A 22,519-nucleotide genomic window follows, 5' to 3' on the forward strand; every position below is an offset into this window, starting at 1 on the left:
GATGATGATGATGATGATGATGATGATGATGATGATGATGATGATGATGACTGGGCTCACAAGTAAATGTATGTAGGATTGATCTGTACACCTCTGTCCTGCCATTCCATCTTTACATTATCTGTAAGTTACTTGAGGCAGGAAATTAATTTCTCCTCTTGGTTTCAAGACCTGATAAGAAATTAGGGTCTGTGCTAATCCAAACCTTCAACTTGATTAACACCAAGGGAAAGGGAATTTGTATATTGGAAGCAAGAGTCTGGGCAGCAAGAACACACAGTCCTTTCATCATGATTTCAGAATGTTACAACTCTACCAGCTCCTACCCAAGTAAAGGAGGGTTTAAATATTGCATGTTTATCTCAAGTAGCACATAGGCTCTTATTTCCTTTGGGAAAAGTGGCCTCTAGAGGTTAGAAGATGTATGGTGATGGGTCTAAGGGGGGGGGGGGGGGACATACTGCAGAAATCCAAAGCTTGCAACAGAAGTTTAGATGGAAACCTATAGTTTAAACTGTGGTTTCCATTTCTGGTTCAGCAGTAAGTGCAAACCATGGTTTTAGAAGTTGGACTGCAGTGGCAAACTACAATTTGCCATGAATCAGGGAGCACTAATTGAGCTGGAATATGCAAGAGGAAAAAGAGTGGACAATTAATAACATTTGCATGCCCAATGGCATGCTATGTATGTTTGCTCAAAATCCTCCTGCATTCAATAGCACCAGGCCAGCTCCCTACTAAACGTGTTTTAAAACTGCAGCCAGAGTTTCTCACTGGTAAGACATACATTGCCTTACTGATAGTTCTGTTCTATAGAATCATAGAGTTGGAAGAGACCACCAAAGCCATCCGATCCAGTCCCATTCTGCCATGCAGGAATCCACAATCAAAGCACTCCAGACAAATGGCCATCCAGTCTCTGTTTAAAAACCAAAAAGATTCCTAAGGAGCAGCGTATTTGCATTTGTGAAAGTGGGGATATTGAAGACACCATACACTATATACTACACTGTAGGATATATAAAACCCCAAGAGGTAAGTTTCTGAAGAGAAGTTTAGAACTTGTAGCTAACCAAACTGACCTGGAGAAAATTATTTACTTGTTAGCTAAGGACCTTATCGCACTCACAATTTTCAACGTTCTGGAGACTGAAGGAGGACGCTCGTGTGCATGCGCGCTCTGCAGAAAACGGAGTTTACCACACATGAAGACGTCTTCCAAGAGGCCCCGTTCCATCCCCCGGCGTGCACCCATTCATGTCCAGTCCTGACGGGCGTGATTTTTGCCTGACAGATTACCTTCCATCAGAAAGTTCTTCCTAACATTGAGGTGGAATCGCTTTTCATGTAGTTTGCATCCATTGCTCCATGTGCTAGTCTCTGGAACAAGTAGAAAACAAGCCTGTTCCATCCTCAATATGACATCCCTTCAAATGTTTAAACAGGGCTATCATATGACCTCTTAATCTTCTCTTCACCAGGCTAAACGTACTGAGCTCTGTAAGCTGCTCCTCACAAGGCATGGTTTCCAGACCATTCATGATGCTAATTCAGAGGTGTCACTTCTGATGTGGTACAGTCCTCTAGCACTTTTCCAACCCACAAATGCATGTTGGATGAGATACCTTTAAAAGCAATTGCCTCCCCTTCAAATATTCCCTGCATCTACTTTAAAAAGCAGAAGGAAACCTTCTATCTTGGCTTGCTGATCTTCTGTGTGCACAGAACCTTTTGAAAAGAGGGCATTTTCCCACCTAAGAGATTTCCCACATACTTTCTCAGGTTGTCAAGTCCTCTCGGGCTGTTTTGCACATGATGTCGCATTTATGATCCATGTGTAGAAGAAAAATCAAGAAATTTCTCTGGTAGAATTCTAGAGCGTACCTCATTTTGTCCTCATTTCTTGAACATCACAGAGACGGAAGCAAAAGCTCCCATGTCAATCAGGAATCAAAATGGCTTTGGAGGATTTTCTGGTGAATTTTAAGAGCATTTTTTAAAGTGCTGAACGTGTTTTGAGGATATGATTCGACATCTTGGATGGCTCTTTCGAAGTTTGGACTAAAGTCTAGAGGTCTCTACATCATAGGCTGCATCTGCACTGCAGAAATAATCCAGTTTGACACCACTTTAACTGCCATGGCTCAATGCTATGGAATGCTGGGAACTGTAGTTGTGTGAGACATGAGCTTTCTATGCTAGGGAGCTCTACTGCCACAACAAACTACAGCTCCCTAAATTCCATAGCATTGAGCCATGGCAGTTAAAGTGGTGTCAAACTCAATTGTTTTGTTCAGCACTGTGGATGCAGCCTCAGTGTCATGCAGCCAAAAATGTTGCTGTCAACCTAACTGAGGCCTCACTGCCCCACTGACAAAGAAGCCACTACTCACTGCTGGCTTGCAGAGAATACGATACATTTTTAAAAAGAAGAAAATCTCCCAAGGCCTTTACACTGGAGGAAGTAGTAGGAATGGAAGAATAAAGCTCATCCATGTAACACTAAACCACCGGACAAGATGGAGTCCAGTGAATCAGAGATCCATTTAGACCTGTCCACTACTATACAGCCTTGGCTAAAAAGCAGCTGCCACTGTCTGGTCTCTTAGCTACTCCTGGATTAAAGCTGCATTGAGGATATTAGCTAGGGCTGCCAAACTGAAAACTGGAGAGAGTTTGTGTACCTTTAATGGTTGTGTAGAAGAGGGAATTTCAGCATGTGTTGCTCATGATCCGATTGCATGACGCACAACAGCTGCACAAATTCCCTCTTCTGCACAACCATTAAAAGTACAGGAGTCTTGTCCAGGTTTCAGTCAGTTTGCAAAAGGGTAGCCATGCACATGTATTGATCCTAGAAGAAATACATAAATTCAATCTAGACAATGAGGAAATCAAAACAGTAAAAAAAAAAAATCCCATACCTAGGCCAAACATTGACAAGAGTTGTGACTACAGTCAAGAAACAAGAAAACTAGGGATCGGAAGGGCAGCTATGAAAGAACTAGAAAAAGATCCTGAATAGTAAAGATACACAACTGAGCACTAAAGTCAGAATTGTTCAAGCCATTGTATTCTTCATCATCGTGTATAGATGTGAGATTTGGACAGTAAAGGAAGCAGACAGAAAGAAAGCCAATGCATTCAAGATGTGGTGCTGGAGAAGAGTGCTCAAGATACAGTTGGCCCTTCTTATACACGGATTTTTTATACACGGATTCAAGCATCCATGGTTTGAAAATGTTCAAAAAAAGTATAAATTTCAAATATCAAACCTTGATTTTCCATTTTTTATAAGGGACACCATTTTGCTATACCATTATATTTAATGGGACTTGAGCATACATGGATTTTGTTATCCACAGGGGATCTTGGAACCAAACTCCAGCATATAACAAGGGTCCACTGTATCATGGACAGCCAGGAAGACAAACCAATGGTCAAGCAGCCTGAACTCTCCCTAGAAGCCAGCATGACCAAACTGAGGCTGTTGTACTTTGGCCACAAAATGAGAAGGCATGGCTCATTGGAAAAGGCTAGGAAAGGTAGAGGGTAGAAGAAGAAGACTGAATGTCAGATAATGGGGGAGGCATGGGTTTTAGGGACTGAACAGAGCAGTGGAAGTCATAGAATCATAGAGTTGGACTAGACTGCAAGAGCCATCCAGTCCAACCTCCTGCCATGAGTGTCTTGGAGGTGTCTCATGCACAGTGGCATCATGAGCTGGAGTTGAGGGAGCTAACTACAAACACAAGCCATGCACAGAATGGAAATGCTGGGAGAAGGAGGGAGGGAAGGGGCAGGGGGATCTTTCTCCCCCCAAGCAGCCAGCTGCACTTGCCTTGGCAAGACTGGGAGTTCTTCCTCACGCCCACCCATCCCCCAGCCATCCCTGCCAGTGGCTGACACTGTGATGAATTCAGCAGCACAGCTCTCTCTGTGTGCCTGTGCCTGTGTGTGTGCATGCGCGCCTGTGCCTGTGTGAGAGCCAGCCAGCAAGTGTGTGTGTGTGTGAGTGGTGTGTGTGCCTGCCTGCCTGCCTATGTGGCTCAGCCTCCTCCAAAAAGCGCCAGTGGAAGCAGCTGAAGGAGGTGGGGACCATGCAATTGCCCCAGCTTCTGCTCCCTCCTGCCAGCCGGGTACCCCTTGTGTGGATGCCAGCTGGCTCCAAGTTCCTCTGCATCGAGGTAGGGTCTTTTGCTTCCATCGCTTCTCATCCCCCCTCTCCAGCACACATGCACACAATGCTCTCCTTCCTTCCTTCCTTCCTTCCTTCCTTCCTTCCTTCCTTCTCCTTTGTCTTGTGTGGCCTTTGTCTGGAGAGCCAAGAGAGAAAGCCAGCTGTTCCCGAACACACACCCCAGGCCTCCCTGGAGCTGTCTACCACTTCAGCTCCCTGCCCTCTTGGTATAAGACCTGCCAGATGGTAGGGCCCCTCCCTAGAGGATCTTTGCTCTGTGTTTTGGGGGGAAGGAGGGTGTTGTTTAGAGATTTGTATGGAAAAGGCTTTGGCATCCCTGGGGTGTGTGGTTGTGAGGGGTGGCTTCCTGCTGAACTGGGGGAGTAAGACTGGGACTGAACATTGTGTGGCATGGAGGGTGCAATCCGGATAAGTGGGGGTAGTAGAAATCTCTTTTTTGTGATGTATTGGGGTGGAGCTGGTTTTTGGTTTTTTTACTCCAACTGATGCGAAAGAAGAAAGAAAATGCTCGCCTGTGTGCCTTAGAAAATGTGCTACTCCCCCCCCTTGCTAAGGAGCATGGGGTGATGGTCCAGCTGTGCAGTGGGGCACATGCCCCCTTGTGTCTGTAGCAGCCTGGAGAGTGACAGTTGTGGCCAAGGCATGCATGCATGTATGCAAAGGATGTTCCTGATGCCATCGTTTGGGTGCTTTTGAGGCACAGGCATGGACGTTCATAGGGTGAAGCTGGCATCTTGGGCTTTGAAGGGGTGGCAAGGGAGTGAGCATCCTGAATAGTTTGCATCTGGCCGGTGGGTGGCAGAGAAGAAGGAGTCCTCCCCCTTCACATACACAGATTCCCATGTGGGTGTGGCTGGTGCATGTTTATATATGTGTGTGTGCATTCAAAATGGAGGGCAGGTGAGCCACTGGGTCCAAAGCAAGGCTCTTACAGGCTTTCCTCAATGATGACGAACCTTTAACAGCTCTCTTCTCTCCATCTCTTTCGGGTGGTGTGTTCCAATCTCCATCCCACGCCTTGAACTCCACAATGCACAGAGGCAGGGCATGGAAGATGGAAGCCAGGAGTGAAGGTGTGGCTGAAGCTGGAGGGAGGATGCTAGGCAAGAAATGAATTGGACAATGCAGGAAATCCCTCCTGCAAAGTTGACCTCAGACCTGGGCAGTATGGGATGGCAGTGGTCGAATCTGTAGTGGGCAAGTAGCAAGCATGAGTTTTGGTGTGTGCGACAAGAGACCAGAGCAGAGTTGGAAAATGTTTTTTGAAATTTTCCCCTCCCGTTTTCTAGTATTATTCCTCAATATTTTTCAAAATTTTCCCCACCCATTTATTCCTCAGCCCCTCTCTTTCATACCCTCTCTTCCACACTACAGACACACATAGACACAAACGGACACAAAACAAACCAGAGAGGGAACAAGAATTTGGATTATACGTCCGACTTGTAGCCTTCCCTAATTTTTGAATAAGTTAACGGTTATTAAGCACTGTGAGTTTATATTAATGCTATTTGTTGTTGTTGTTGTTGTTGTTGTTGTTGTTGTTGTTGTTGTGTGCCTTCACATGGTTTCCTTAATTTTTATTTGCATGTAAACCCATTTTTTTATTATTTTGTTTCTTTGATAAATCTGCCGTAGGTCATTCTAGCTCCCACTGACATTGCTCACAGAAGTCACTGTAGGACATGCCAAAATTTAATTCGCATTGACGCTCTCTTCCATTATGGCATCAATCTGAAGACGATGTTGTGGTGTTTCTCATTTGTCCAAATATTATCCAGGAAAAGCAATGCTCCAGATAGCTCTCGCTTAGCAGGCTGTGACGTTACATGGTCCATAACCTTGTAAGGGTTTAGTACAGAGTCTGCTTTGTGTTTCCCAAACAATCACTTCCTCTCTTTATCTTCGCATCACATTTGGGATATGTCTGCCCTAGATATCACGTTTGCCCACCAACTTTTGTTACTGTGTGAGTCAACTCTGAATACTGTGGTTCCTGCAAGATATATGTACACTTGTTTGTCTCTTTTTTGTCTCTTCCAAATGCTGCTTGGAGATCAGAATCAAATTCTGAACCAGAGGTTTTCATAATGTGTCAGTCTTCGGAAGAGAGGGGATTTAGGTGCTCTTTGGGGTACTGTGAGGTTTAGGGGTATAGTGAAGACCAAGGGATGGTATGCACCACAGAGTACAGTACTCTGACAATTATATGTGAAATTTTGTTATGCTGGTTTTTATTTAGTTGTTGTTGTGTGCCTTCAAGTCATATCCAGTTTATGGCAGCCTTAAGGCAACCCTGTCACAAGGTCTTCTTGGCAAGATTTGTTCAGAGGGGGATTGTGTTTGCCTTCCTGTAAGGCTGAGAAAGTGTGACTTGCCAAAGGTTACCCAGTGGCTTTCCATGGCCAAGTGGAATTCAAACCCTGATCTCCTGAGTTGTAGTACAACACTCAAACCACTACACCATGCTGGCTCTCCAAGAGGTCTTTTATAATCTGTAGACAACCAGTAAAGTCTACTGGTTTGAGTGTTAGTCTAGCGGGGTTCAAATGCCCACTCAGTCATGGAAACCCACTGGGTAACTGGATAAATCACACTCTCTCAGCCTTAGAGGAGGGCTATGTCAAGATTCTGACTAAATCTGGCCATGAAAAGCCTTAGGTAGAGTTGCCGTAAATTGGAAATGAGACCTAAAACTAATTGTGAGCAAAGCATAGCTCTGGAGCCACACATGACTTCTTAAGGTCACATGTGTTTTCCAAGGCTGTTTTCATGGCCTTGATCTCTCCCGACTCCCTAGAGCTGTCTTTGCTTGAACACCGCAAAATAGGTGAACTGGCCTTTCTGGAAGTCTCCAAGACAATACTTATTATCTTGGCATTTTAGATGATCGGTCTGGCTCCTGGGGAATGCTGGGACAGAAAATTGGCTTCCAGCTCAGGCACTGTTGCTCACCCCACTGGAAACTATAATTCAGGTAGCTTTTGCATGAATCTGTCACTCCACAGAGTTGTGTTCTCGACCGATAGCATTGGTTGAGAGGATCCTGGGAGTAACAGCCAGAGTGTTTCAGGATGAAAATAATCCAGGATGAATTTGAAAAGAATCTTTGTTGTTCACATGCTGCCAAAAAACCAACTTATCCCCGGATAATCAATACCAGGCTTTTTCCTGATTTTTTAACAAAAGATTTGCATTGTCAGCTGTGTGAACAATGATGTGAATAGACCTGAATAGACTCAGGATAAAACTCTCCATGCCTTTAATGGGTTTTTGAATGTATTCACATCATTGACAGCCCATACGGTCAAGAAAACACCCCAGTAGAACAGCCACTGGTGGGGAGAAAAGAGGAAAGAGAGAAGAAAAGGGGGAGAGAAAAAGGGATGCTGACCCCCCCTCCCGTGTCCAGCTGAGGGGTGCTGGTCGGTGCGAGGACAAGGGAAGGGTGTTCACATGTGTGAACAACTGAAGTCACAGAGATGTGGTTCCTGGAAAGATGCAGTTCCATGGTGATAACAAACCCGGAATGTGTGAGTGAGATTATTTGCCTTGTTTCGGTTAAAAAAAAAAAAAGGCATGTGAATGAGGCCTCAGTTGTTGCTAGCCAGCATCACCTCTCCAAGGCAGTTGCCCGAGTCTACCAAATGATGCAGCAGGCCTACACAAAGATCGCAAGCTCCTTGTTTCAGACATCCCACCCCAACATATGGAGGGTAGCAGGGTGTCAGGCAGCAGGGAGACAAGAGAGTGGGCAGAGCCAGCCAGCAGAGACAAAACAGAGCGGGTGGATCCAGCCAGCAAGCAAGGGACACAAGAGAGAGGGCAGAGTTAGCTGGCAGGGACACAACAGAGCAGCAGAGCCATCAGCAGGGTTACATCAGAGGGAATGGACCAAGATGACAGGGACATAGCCAGCCAGCCAGCAGAGATAAGACAAGGTGTGAGGATGGGGCTGGGGGTGGATACAACTGGTAGGGACATAGCAGAAGGAGTGGAGCCAGCTAGCAGAAACATAACAGAAGAGGCAAAGCCAGCCCACAAGGAGTGGAACTCCCTGGTACAGAAACAACAGAGCAGCAGAGCCAGCCAGCAGGGATCATCATCATCATCATCCCCCCTGCACAATACAACCGGGGCGGCTTACAGCATTAAAATATAGCGTTCCATGTCACCAATCCCACCTCTCCCCTTAAAATACAATTAAACAGATTACAATATAAAACATAATTTAAAATATTAAACAATGATTAACAATAACTGCAGCAAGAAATCAGGGTGCAGGGCGTTAGATTTTCTGTTTTGGGATACACCAGAGGGAGTGGAGCCACATGGCAGGGACACAGCCAGCCAGCAGAGATAAAAGGGGTGGGTGGGTTGAAGCTGGCTGGCAGGGACATAGCAGGTGAGTGGAACCAATGGCATCACTAAGGTTGGTGTCACCTTTTGCGTTATCTCATGATGTCATAAACACACACACACACACGATTGACCTCCTCCCATACCACACCATACAGAATCCTTAGATATGTTCATTGTATTAATTTACATATAAATCATAATTCCCATATTAGCGAATGCCATGGTAATAGTTGTTATATCAACAACTAGCAAAATTAAATTTTACTTTTAAATGACAATATCATACACAGAGAATAAATATAGGACCCAAAGATACAGCCATGTTAGTCTGTAGAATCAGTACATAGAGAGATCTTGTAGCACCTTTGAGACTAACTGAAAGAACAAAATATATGTTTACATATGCATAGTTTCATGTGGTTAAAGTTAAAATTTGGTAAAATGTGATGTTTTTAAAGAACCTAAAAATAATTAAAAATAATTAAAAATAAGAAAAAGTTGAATTAAAACTTGAAATTTAAAAAAAAAAAAACAACCTGGGGCCTTTCCTTTCCTTTCCTTTCTCCTCCCACTGAGCCTCACCCCGTCTCTTCAACATTTTAAGGAGATACAGGTAAATGCCACAGCCCATTTCTGCCAAAATGCAGATGTCTGAGGAGCAGTGGTGTCACCCTGCCATAGTGGTGTCACCTGGTGCGGTCTATACACCCTGCATACCCCTAGTGACGCCACTGAGTCAGATGGCTGCTAGGGTCAAGACAGAGCAGCAGAGCCAGCTAGCAGGGATACAGCCGAGGGAGTGGATGGCAGATGACATAGCAGAGGGAATGGAGCTAACTGTTAGGGACAAGACGGAGCAGCAGAGGCAGCTAGCACAGCCCTTTTGCCTCCCCCTCACACAGCTTGAATATATAGAGGATTTGCTGAGGAGGCTTCAAGGTCTTTGTGTGTGTGTCCCTTTCTAAGGTAGCTGTTGGGTGCATCAAGATGTTTCAGCTTTTGACTGCATCCCCTAGGGATAGGCTTTGTCTATCCATATTAATCTGAGAGGTGAGTGGGATGGAGAAACAAAGAGAGTACAAAGCCATACTCGTTCATGCCAGAGGAGGTGAGAACCTTGGGTACCAAGTTTGCCTCTTAGTTGGTTATTTCAGGGAGGGAATCTTCCAAGCTGTCATCCCCATGGTCATTAAATATTTTTCAAGCAACAGCATAAAAAGAGGGGACATAGATACCTGGCTTATATGTCGTTTTTTCTAGTATGGATTACAAATGAGTTGGTTTGAACTGAAAAGCCATCTTCAGAAAGAGCTTTCTACACTTTGTGCCTCCTTGTGTAAGTATATATGATTCATCCTCTGCATTCATGGAGAGAGGTGGCAAGGAACGTGACTTGTGATGAATAGGTGTGTGTTGTGCCCTTTGAGCATGGAGGGAGCACATGTGTTTTGAAAGGGAGATTTGTCTCCATGGGACTGTGAGTTGGTTTGAAGTTGGTGCCCATGTACAGGCACACACTGAAAACTGATGCATTTACTTGTTAATGCCCTTACGACATGTTATGTTGCACATTTGTAATTAGGATGGTTAAACTTTTCTTTTTTGAAACATGACCTAAAGATAGATCATCCCACACATTATTATTATTATTATTATTATTATTATTATTATTATTAACCTTTATTTATAAAGCGCTGTAAACATACATACATGTAAATATACATACATAGAAACATACATTTCTAGTACATGTTTATGAGTGAAATATAATATTTTCTCCCTGTATATTATATTATATTATATATTATCTGACTGTTAGTATGCTTTTCCATCCCTCTTACTGGAACAACTGAACTGAAGCATTTTAACTTTATCGGTTTTTTGGCACTAGTTCATTGTTAGACTGGTATCCCTTGTCAGTTGCTTCTTTTGAATCACTTTATTTTATTCTGCATGAAATGCCATTCAGAAACAAATCCATCAATTAAGTTCAACCCAAAACAATTTGCTTTTAAAAAGCACTTTTTAAAAGAACAACTATGCTTTAAGCTAGCGGCCGTAACATCTGAATTGCATTTTGCTACATAATTTTCTGAGTTAGTCCTGTGTTGGTATAGTATTAATGCAAACACACACATGCGCATGCACACACTAGTTTAAACAAACAAACAAAAAAGGCTTTAAAAAAGAAGTCTGATTCTCCCAACCTTAGTTTTGAACTCAGAGGGATACAAGAGAGATCTAAATATGATGGAAATACTCTCCCCACCCCATAGAGACCATAGAGATCATTTTGGGACATTTCAGAGCAAAATAAAAGTTGGGGGGGATCCTTGGGGTCACAGAAACAGCCCTGGGGGTTGCATGTGGCCCATGGCACATAAGTTACATAGGTCTTCTTCCTATAAGTTAACTGTTACAGTAACTTATAGGTTAACCTTTATATGTGAGGTTCAAATAGGTGATTGGTGTTACGAATCACTTTTGTGCAAACTGTTTTCTTTCTATTTCAGGTGACATTTGTGGCCAGGGGGATGCTTCAGCATGGACTACTTTTCCTAATGATTCTTCTTTCCAGTTTTTAAAAGCTTAGGAACATAGAGTTCCCAGACTATTTGACTGCAGTGATTTCCAAACTCTGGCCTTCAAGGGGGTTTGGACTGAAGCTCTCAGAATCCTAGACAAGATGGCTGAGGCTTCTAGGAGCTGAAGTCCAAAACATCTGGAGGACCAGAGTTTGAGAATCACCTAGCCCAATACATGAGTGCATAGGAAGTATCCTTATATCAAATCAGACCATTGGTCCATCTAGCTTATTATTGCAAGCTCTGACCAGCAGTTCACTCCAGGGTTTTAAGAGGGCCCCAAACCAACCTGGAGATCCCTGATATTCCTTGCTGATTTGCAACTGAAGTCCTGATCAGGCCCAACCTTGATTCCTTTCTGAAATCACACACAACCAAATGTGCTCAGGGTGGCATGGTGATCAGTATGATCTACTCTAGCAATTGTCTGAGTAGTGCTCAGTATTTTGAATAGCGTGGGCCCTTGGTATCCACTGGGGTATGGTTCCAGGACCTTCTAAGGGCACCAAAATCCACAGATGCATAAGTCTCATTAAATACTATGGCATAGTAAAATGGGATCCCTTCTATAAAATGGCAAATCTGAGGTTTGCTTTTTGGAATTTATATATTTAAAAAATATTTTCAAGCCATGGATGCATGGATCCATGGATAAAAAAAATCTGTGGATATGGAGGGCTGACTGCATTGTCTGCTCTGAGGAATGCAATGCAGTGTTGTCTGCTCTGTCTGAGAAAAGTCTTTTCCACCACTTGCTGCCGATCACAATGATATGTATTACTTCCAGTATGGCCTTAGGGTCACCGTAAGTCATAAACAACTTGCACACAGCAACAACAAAATCCAATGCAATATTCCTATGAATACCCCCTACTAGGGGGTCACAAGCAAAAGAGTGCAAATGTAGTTTTGTGAGTTTCCCATTTGGGTGCCAGGGTGACAGCAGAAAGCAGGACTAGATCCAGTGGCTTCCATGTCAATGTAAGTGCAGTCATTCCAGGATTCAGATTTAATTTTGTAACTGTCCAAGGTCCTGAATCTTTGGGGGTTATGGTTCAGTATCTTGGAGATCTTTTTTGTATTTTTACTCTAGCAAGCCAAGGCACTGATGCTCATTCCCCAAATAGATTCAGCGTCTTCATTTAACCCATTAAAGTTCAGGCTAAGACTCAGCATTGTATCCAGCCCACTTTGAAATCATCATGGGTAGGGATTGGTTCAGGCTGATCTTTAAATGTGAAATCCAGAAGATTGTCTAAGCTTTAACTTCCACATCATTCTGTCATTCCTCAAGGGAGGTATTGTACACTGCTGTGTTACATCTTTCTGCTTCAATGTGGGTGTGGAGTTCAGGCTAGGGTTCAAACCTGAAATGTGATTCTGAACACGCGCATGATCTTCTGAAGTCTCATTTTTCAAAAGCGATCTTGCATTGCGTGGCCTGTTACATCTTCCCTGGCCCCTTTGAAAAACAGCTGACAGGAGGTGAGGACAGTTTAGTTGGGCATTCATCATACACAGAGAATATATTTTCCCTGAATGTAAGCAAGCACAACCTTCATTTGAGTGCCTTGATCTTCAAGGAAGATCTTGTATTTTGCTGCATTTTCCCTTTTCCTTCTTTGAATGGTTTGAGCTGAGAGGATGACTATGCAAAAGAGTCCTTTTGTTTCAGAGATGGGAGTCTGGTGGTGCTTCAGATGCGACTGAGTGCCCTTCGTCCCCTGCCATTGGTTGTGCTGCCTGGGAATAATAGTTGTTGGAGTCTAACAGTACTTGGAGGAATGCAGCTTCTTTACTTCTGCTCTGTTCAAAGAGGTACTGTATCTGGGGAGAGGCTCCAGGTTGAAGGAATACTTCCTTTGAAGAGCTGTCCAAAGTAGTTCAAGTTGAAAAATAAGAACACTGGTGGAAGCTGGGCTGGCAGGGATCTTGATGTCATTGTTACTGCTGTGTGCCTTCAAGTCATTTCCAACTTATGGTGACCCTAAGGTGAATCTATTCTGCGGTTTTCATAACAAGTTTCTTCAGAGGGGGTTTGCATTGCCATCCTCAAGGCTGAGAGAGTGTGATGTGCCCAAATTCACCCAGTGGGTTTGCATGACCGAGCCAGGATTTGATCCTTGCTCTCCAGAGCCGTAGTCCAATGCTTAAACCACTACATCATGCTGGCTCTCTGTCTTGATGTGGCCCATCAGCATTTGCCAGCAGGATGGCCAACTGAGGAGGTGCACACAGCTGGCCAGCTGGTCACTGTTTGCCCACCCTAGTGAGATAGATTGTATTTCTATTTAAATAATATTGCTGTTTCTACATTTACAGAATTAGCATGGTGTAGTGGTCTAAGTGTCAGAACAGGACACTGGGAGAATCCCTGCTTTGGTCAGGCCTCACCTGGAATACTGTGTCCAGTTCTGGCCACCACAATTCAAAAAGAATGTTGACAAATTGGAGCATGTCCAGAGGAGGGTGACTAAAATGGTGAAGGGTCTGGAAATTATAGGTTATGCAGAAAGACTTAGGGAGCTGGGTATATTTAGCCTGGAGAAGAGACGGTTAAGGGTGATAGCCCTGTTTAAGTATTTGAAGAGGTGTCACACTGAGGATGGAGCAAGCTTGTTTTCTGCTGCTCCAGAAACTGGAACATGGCACAGTGGATGCATGCTATAGGAAAAGAGATTCTACCTCAACATTAGGAGGAACTTCCTGACAGTGAGAGCTGTTTGACAGTGGAACACACTGTGGAGTCTCCTTCCTTAGAGGTCTTTAAACAGAGGCTGGATGGCCATCTGTTGGGGATGCTTTGACTGAGAGTTCCTGCATGGCAGGGGGTTGGACTGGATGCCCCTTGTGGTCTCTTCCAATTCTGTGATTCTATGATTCTATGCTCAGCCATGGAAACCCACCAGGTGATTTGGTCAAGTCATCTTCTCTCAACCTTAGAAGAAGGCAAACTCTGAGTAAATTCTGCCAAGCCAAACCCATGATAGGCATCTGTAGACATCAAGTTAGCATCTGTGCAGCCCCACCTTGAGCTGCCATTACCTAAGGCAAGGGTGGGAATTGCAGGGCTCTCCTACCGTTGTTGGATCATACCTTCCATTAGCCTTAGCCAGCATAATGCTGTGGAATGCTAGGAGCTGTAGTCCAACAACACTCGGAAGACTGCATGATTTCAACTTAGCTTAGACGTAAGCTCTAAGTGGGTGTTCCCAATTGTGTGCTGATAACTGCAAAAAAAAAAATTGTCAGTAGAATCATTGTGCGACAATCAAAGAAACTGAAAGCTGTATGAGTCATTTAAACAAAAGGCTCCACTTTGTTCAACATGATCACTCATCCAGGAAAAACGGGAAACCCTACGAGGGGACTATCCTAGAGGCAATTTTTGGAGGAATTTCTGGAAGACAGGCCTGGTTGTGGACACGTACATTTTCAATGCAACCATTTTGCTGTCCTATCTCCTCTCAAGCCTTGGGCATGTACATTCTTTTTAGCTGTAGCAAAGGTCATGCCAAAGATTATAACTGGCATTGCTTTGTGAATCCCATCTCTCTCCTGCCTGATATTACAGTACTTGTATTTCAGGGCCCTTTCTGTGTGTTTGGATCCCCCCCCCCCCAGTGTAGGACATTTGCTCTCAGGGGCCACCACTACAGTGGTCCAAGGCCACTGTTTTGCTGTTCCCTTCCCTGCCTTCCCCTCGGCCTAGTCCCAGCTCCACACTAGCAGAGCCTGCTATTAATAGAACAGAGAATTTATCCAAAGAGGCAAGCTGACTGCAGCACTTCCCTTGGAAAAGAGTGCCCCAAGCTAATGCCAGCTTTTGCTGGGCAGCCATTGAATGTCCATGGCCAGCCAGAGTTGCACAGGACAGGAGGATGTGGCGCCATGGTTAGAAGAATTCCATGTGCCCCTTGACAAGACAAGAGCATCCATTGCACCAAAAGGTGAGACAGAAGGAGAATAAGTATCCAGTATGAGAGCCAGCATAGCATAGTGGTTTGAGTGTTGGACTGCAACCTTGGAGACCAGGGTTCGATTCCCAGCTTGGACCTGAAACCCTCTGGGTGACTTTGGGCAGGTGATATGCTCTCAGCCTCAGCGGAAGGTAATGGCTGAGCTTCTTTGAACAAATCTTACCAAGAAAACCCCATTATAGGGTTGCCATAAGCTGGAGACTACTTGAAGGGTCACAACATCCATGGAGGTTGCATTTATTTACATCTGCATCATGTCCTTCCTCTATAGAGCTTAACGTTGATCACATAGCTATCCTCTTTCTCCCCCTTTATCCTTACAAGAACCCTGTGAGGTAGGTCAGGCTGAGAGAGGCATTCACCAGAATCATCCAATGAGTTGCATAGCTGAGTAGGGACTTAAACCCATATCCCCCAAAGCCCAGTCTAGTGTGTTGTAGCCACTGCACTACACTATTTACATCAAGAACTAGATACAGTTCTGAGCATTGATCTCTACCTCCAGACATTCACTGGCAGCCCCAGGTATCATTCATTCACACCATTGTATGCTAAAGGTAAAGGTTTCCCCTTTGACATGATTGTCTAGTTGTGTCCGACTAGCCAAAGAGCCAGTGTTGTCAAGTCTACTCTGTGGGTCAAGTGGCCAGCATGACTGCACAGAACACTGTTACCTTCCCACCAAAGTGGTACCTGTTTATCTCCTTGCACTTTTACCTGCTTTTGAACTGGTAGGTTGGCAGAAGCTGAGACTAGTGATGGGAGCTCACTCCATCATGTGGCACATGGGTCTTGACTGCCAATGTTGCCATCATCAGAGCCAGCATCTTAACTGCTGAGCCACTGTGTCCCCACCATGTATGTTAGGGGTGAGTCAAAAGCTGGTCAGAATTATTTGGTAGTTCTCAGGTACTTTGCTGCAGGTCAGCCAGGGATTCTAGTTCCAGGGTTGACCCAAGAAATGTTGATATTTGAGAGGAAGAATGAAATTGTAGCCCTGCTTCCTTGTACAAAATGGAACCAGACTGGTAGTTGAATTTTTCTTCAATACTGGGGATGATGGGACAGCATCTTTCACAACACCTGAAAGCTGCAAGTTATTTTAATAACTTGCATCTTTCAGTTGTTTGACATAAAGAAAGCAAGAGGGGAAACCAGGAGTTGATTTTTATGCATATGTGAGTGGACCACCGGTTCTGTTCTGGTACTTGATTTATTTCATAGTTCTATATTTTTATTTGTTGAATTTATACCCTGCCTTTCTCCCTGAAATGGAAACAAATCCCTGGGATGAAGAACTGCTCAGAAGCACCCAGTTCTTTAGTCTTTGATGTATTTTGCCCTTCTGGGCTACTCTGTTGCATTAGGGTTTGGTTGTTGGATCAGTGTTGTTTTTTGCCATCAAGTCCACTTCAACGTATGGTGATCCTATGAATGAAAGACCTCCAAGAGCCCCCAGCATCAGCTTTCTGCCTCAGGTCTTGCAAATTCAAAGGTATGACCTTTTTGATTGAAACTATCCAAATCTAATGCGGTCTTCCACTTTTCCTAGTGCCTTCTATTTTGCTGAGCATTGTCTTTTCCATTGAGTTGCACCATCTCATATTATATCCAAAGTATGAGAGCCACAGTTTTGGGTTTTATTTTGTTTTGTTTTTTTAAAAAAAACCTACCAAGTTGATCCTTAATGCTGAGATTTGCCCCCTGGGGTTTCAACTATGGCTGAAATTAAAGTTGTGAGATTCCGATCTCAGAGCAACATTTACATTTTAGGGTCTTGGATTGTGTGACCTAAACATTAGATTTAGGAATTCTGTCATGCTGCTCATGACTGTTTGTCAGGGGTTGGAATCACTCATTCTGAATACAAAATCATTGGATAAGATTTTGCTTGTCACAGCCCCTCTCCAAATTTCCAGTATTCTTCCAATGGAAGAATTGAGAAGATCTGTGATCAGTTTAGACCTCTGGCAAGAGCAAACTGTCCTTCTTCCAACAGATTGCAGGATGAAGAAGAAATGCGGGAGGGAAAGAAAAAGGGAGAAGGGATGGCCAGCTCACTTTTTCAATCTGTCTCATTACAGGGGTGTAGCTACTGGGGAGGACAAGATAAGGACACTGCCCTCCACCCCCCAATAATAATTCGTTCCCCTCCAAAATGAATTTTTCCTCCAGTCTCCAAATTTCTAGCACTGAAGTAACTTAAAATTGCAGCTGATCATTTAGAAATCCATTTAGACAGGCAAAGAAAGAGGGCAGTCAAAGTAACTAAGGGAATGCAAACCCAGCAAACACATGAGTTCTAGGCGCAAATAATTTTCAAAATCCCAACCCATGCAATGCAAGAAATGTGGGAGCTGAAGGAAAATTTCACAGGGGCAGAATTCTCATGGGGAGAGCAATGCCTTTATCCTCCTCCCTTCATAGCCATACTCAAGTCTGATTCACTAGTTTCTTTGGCCACAGACAGGTTAGCCAGAAGCTTCCATATCAATGGTGTAATGAAGTCTCTTTTTATCCTAAGCTTTCAATGAGCTATTGAAAGTATAGGTTTCCGCCATGTGGATAGTTTTCTTAAAATCTGGAACAACACTCAGAAAGGATTTACTACACACCTTCTGCAGAGGTCAACTGAAATGGAAAGCAGCATGGTATGAAGTGCCCCTCTTCAAAGTTGTTATCTTTTTAAAAGTTCATTTGTAGTTGATTTTCCAACTTGATTTTCATACTTTGCATAGTTCAGTTGCTGCTGTGCCTTTTTTAAAAGAGGAAAATGGAGAATCCCTGTGAATATTACAATTCCTTATTCTGATGGAAGCAACCTTTTGGCCACTAAGGTTTAGCAACCTATGTGAAGGTTTTCCTCTCGTCTTGGAAAAGCCACATTAGAATCCCCAGCATTCCTAATAGATCACTGACTGTCCTCTTAGGAAACATATCCATGGGTAGCCATGTTGGCCATGTAGCAAAGTACTGCACCATCCAAAATCCACAAAACAGTGATACTTTTATTGGGCCAACCAAAATGCACATTACATATGTTGCAAGTTTTCGAAGCTCCACTGGCTTCTTGATCAGGCAAGGTGTTAAAAACAATACAGGAGGGAGGGATCTAAACTGGAAGATGTTAGTCTTAGCCCTGCATTTTGCTGTTGGTGTCCTCAGTCCAGATGGTATGGAGGGTCATGGATAGATGGCTAAAATGTTTGACCATGAAACTGTTGTGTATAATTGTGCCAGTAGTGCAAGCTGTTTGGATACCTTGAATATGTAATAACAGGCAGCTATGTAGTCACTGAAAAGTGACCACAGCCCCTTGAAGGATATACGGAACCATCTTTCTATCCATCTATCTATCTGGGATGTAAGTGCCATTTGTCAATAGCTTTGTTTTAACTCTAGTCACTGAGGGACGTATCAGGGCCATGGTTTCTCAGATGCTGCACATTTGAGCTTCAGTAAATCAAGAACAAAATGACAGAGTCTCCCTGGATGTAGTGATTATACAGCAAAGGCATGTTCAGTCATAATCTTTAAATTGTGCATGTTAAATTAGGTATACATTTCTGGCCCCCTTTTCACTTCCGATTGTGAATACAGCAGAAAAGAACTGTGGCCAGATCTAGATGCCATATTTTAAACACAGGTAAAAGAGAGAAACATGGCCACATAGCCCGAAAAACCCACAAAAATCTATGGATGCTGGCCATGAAAGCCTTTGACTTCACAAAAAAGAGACATTTTCTCTCTTTTTTGGACCAACTTCCAGAATCTCCCAGCTAGCATGGCCAGTGCTGGTTGGGAGATTCTGGGTATCCATAAAGTAACTTTTCACCTTTTGAGAGAAAACCAATGGCAAAGCAGAGCTTGCCCCAGATGAGGGCAAGCAGAAAGGAGAAAGGTTTAGAAACTAAATCCTAAAAGGAATGTTCAAAAGAGTTGGTATATTTAGCATGAATTATTATACAGGCACGGAGCGGGGGGGGGGGGGTCCGTGGGGTCCGTACCCCCCCTTCCATTAGATACAATGAATAGTATGTGCCGCCGCACCCAAGCCCCATTATAATGGTGGCACTTAGCCTGGACCTCCCCCTTCCCAAAATCCTGGCTACATGTCTGTATTATATTTAGGGTATATTTGCCCTGGGTGAAATACTGGAACTTTTTGAATAGCAGGGATGGTGCCATTATCTGCCACCATCATCATAACCCTAGTCTTTCACATTTCCCTGAGTTCAGCTGCACTTCTCACCATAGATGCAGGGTGGGAACAGGTATTCTCAACAGCAATATATTGTAATCAGCCATCTCTGCTCTTACGCAAAATATTTAGGGTGGCTTGGTATGGACTGGTCAACTGAGACCCTTTAACTTCACGAAGAACTTGCTCCTTGTGGAGGATAAAGCTATTAGAACTGCAAGTTTTTTGTGGAGGGGTTTTGGATTATGTGGCCATTTTCTGGAAGAGTATATTCCTGATGTTTTGCCAGCATCTGTGGCTGGCATCTTCACAGAATGCCAAAGATGCCAGCCACAGATGCTGGGGAAATGTCAGGAATAAACTCTTCCAGAACACGGCCACGTAGCTTGAAAAATCCACATAAAAATATGGATACCAGCCATGGAAGCCTTTGACCCACTAGAACTGGTTTGTTGATATGGATTAATTCTTTTGGGGAGTGTGGCTGGGTGGGGGAATGTCTTGTTCAGTAGTTACACTTCTTAATTTATCACTATATCACTGGTTAGTGAACTCAACAGCTGTCTAAAAGATGGGACATACTTGTTTTCTGATATTCTGGAAGTCAGGGGGATAACAAACGGTGAACATGCCAAAGAAGGTGATTTCAGGTATAATTCAGAGACATAGCCATGTTCGTCTGGAATCTCATTATGCAAAGGGATCTTGTAGCACATTTGAAACTAAGTCTGTAGAAGACGTCGCAAAGCTTATGCTAAAGTGCCTTCTACACATTTAGTCTCACAGGTGCTACAAGATCCTTTTGTATACTAAGATTTCAGTTAGACTGCTTTGGGATGTGGTGGATTCTCTGGCCATGCCGGGTGGGGGATTCTGAGATATACAGAACTAAAAAAAAGTAACTTTTTCAAGCTTCATTTAAAGTTCAGAATGATCATCCTAAACTTCTTAGAGGATGGATGGATTTTTTAAAATGTCGTTTTCAGTTATTTTTAGAACAAAAAATTTAAACAATAGTCTCCAGACGTATTATCCAACTTTACTTATACATGAAGTCGACTTATAGTCGAGTACATACAATAATGCAGTTTGACACCACTTTAACTGCTGTAGATCCATCCTGTGGAATCCTAGGGCCTGCAGTTTTGCAAGGTCTTTAGCCTTCTCCGGCAAAGAGTGTGGGTGCTTCAGAAAACTTCCAATCACAGATTTCTGTAGGATAGAGCCATGGCAGTTAACATGGAACCAAACTGCATTATTTCTACAATGTAGAAGCATTCCCAGTTTTGGGGCAAACAATTAAAAAACGTCTTGGAAGAGGGAGTGACGCATGCTATGGTGTGGAGCAGTGGTGTCACTATGGGGGTGCGGATTGCACCAGGTGACATCCTAAGGGAGATGACACCACTGCTCCTCAGACATATCTGCATTTAGGCAGATATTTAGGAGGAGAAAGAAGAGGCCCCAGGTTTTTTTAAAAAAAATTAAAATTTCAAATTTTAATTTTTTAAATTAATTTTTTTTTCAGAAATTCAGATTTTACCTAATTTTCACTTTAACCACACGAAACTATGGATAAGTAAACACATTTATTCTGTGTGTATGACATCATAATTTAAAGGTACAAATTTAATTCTGCTAGTTCTTTATGTCACAACTATGACCATTGCATTCAGTGATATATGAGAATTACGATTTACAGTATAAATAAATTCGTACAAAAACCACTAGTAAGGATTCTGTATGGAGTAACAAAGGAGGTGGTCAATGGGGAGGATGCCACTGTTGTGGAGTGGTTTGGGCAGAGCAGGAGGGTGAAGAGGGTCAAAACTGCTCCTGTGCGGGAACACTGAAAGAACTGCATGCACTTAGTCTGGAGTAGAGGAGGTCATGTTGGAACATGATAACCATCTCCAAATGCCTGGAGAGCTGTTATTCAAGGCCTGGTAAAGACATTCTGCTGTCCGAGGGAGAGACGCATATGGCACCCACCCCCGCACTCACCCAAGTCAAGGTGCCTTGTAGCCAAAGCCAGCCAAGTTATTTTGGCATATGAGACAGAACATCGCTCACATACCTCTCACCCTGCCTGGCAGGAAAATAACACATGAAATAACTAACAACTTATTGCCTTAAAATCTGATATCGGATGGGGGACACCTGGATTAACAAGACTACCTGTGAAAGGGATCTAGGAGACCAAAAGTTGAACATGAGTTAACAGTGCGATGCGGCAGCTAAAAAAGCCAGCATGATTCTATGCTGCATCAATAGAAGTATAGTGTCTAGATCAAAGGAAGTAATAGTGCCACCCTATTCTGCTTTGGTCAGTGCTCACCTGGAAAACTCCGTCCAGTTCTGGGCACCACAATTCAAAAAGGATATTGAGAAGCTAAAGTGTGTCCATGGTGAAAGGTCTGGAAATCATGCCCTATGAGGAGAGACTTGGGGAGCTGGATATATTTAGCCTGGAGAAGAGAAGGTTAAGAGGTGATATGATAGCTCTGTTTAAGTATCTGAAGGGGGTGACTTACTGAGGAGGGAGCCAGCTTGTTTTCTGCTGCTCCAAAGACTAGAACATGGAACAAAGCTCCAGGAAAAGAGATTCCACCTCAATGTTAGCAGGAATTTCCTGACAGTAAGAGCTGTTTGACAGTGGAACAAACCCTCACGGAGTGTAGTGGAGTCTCCTTCCCTGGAGGTCTTTAAACAGAGGCTGTATGGCCATCTGTCAGGGATGCTTTGAGTGAGAGTTCCTGCATGGCAGAGGGTTGGACTGGATGGCCCTTGGGGTCTCTTCCAAATCTATGTTTGGATGATTCTACGAAATAAATAAATTACAAATGTATCATTCTAAATAAAAAATATTTCATAATTCATTTCCCCCCAGTTATTAAAGAACAAAGACTTCAGGAGAAAAAGAACCAGGAAAAATATCCATCCGCCAAAAAATTGTGGGTTTTTTTTTGGGGGGGGGGGTTTCACATCTTCACATCTCTAGCTTCTGGATGTCCTATTCCAGGCCTTACACAAACCTCCTCCACTGTTGTCCTAGAGCGTCTCTGATGTTTGCACAAGTCCGTCCTGTCATACCACGATGGCAGCATGCTTGATGCTTGGAGATCTCAGTCTGATCCTTTTATCCTTGCAAAGGTACACACTTTCTGTTTTCTCCTGAAGCGCGTGAGGC

At 43.6% G+C, this 22,519-nt stretch overlaps 2 protein-coding genes across 12 annotated transcripts in view; both read left to right on the top strand.

Annotated features, from left to right (window-relative positions):
* Positions 1-22,519, top strand: part of PATL2 (PAT1 homolog 2) — a 741,315-nt gene that overhangs the window by 198,692 nt on the left and 520,104 nt on the right. The window lies entirely within an intron of this gene.
* CELF6 (CUGBP Elav-like family member 6) overlaps positions 1-22,519 on the top strand; it is a 189,701-nt gene that overhangs the window by 85,089 nt on the left and 82,093 nt on the right. For 2 of the 7 annotated variants that reach the window (XM_042475657.1, XM_042475658.1), the window contains exon 1: positions 3,973-4,187. The exons of the other annotated variants lie outside the window; for them this stretch is intronic. In XM_042475657.1, the coding sequence (XP_042331591.1) occupies positions 4,101-4,187 (87 nt within the window). In that variant the 5' untranslated portion in view covers positions 3,973-4,100. Of the gene's footprint in view, positions 1-3,972; positions 4,188-22,519 lie in introns of those variants that run through there. 7 annotated transcript variants of the gene reach the window in all.

This window comes from Sceloporus undulatus, chromosome 6, assembly GCF_019175285.1.
Source record: "Sceloporus undulatus isolate JIND9_A2432 ecotype Alabama chromosome 6, SceUnd_v1.1, whole genome shotgun sequence".
In the NCBI taxonomy this organism is placed as follows: domain Eukaryota; kingdom Metazoa; phylum Chordata; class Lepidosauria; order Squamata; family Phrynosomatidae; genus Sceloporus; species Sceloporus undulatus.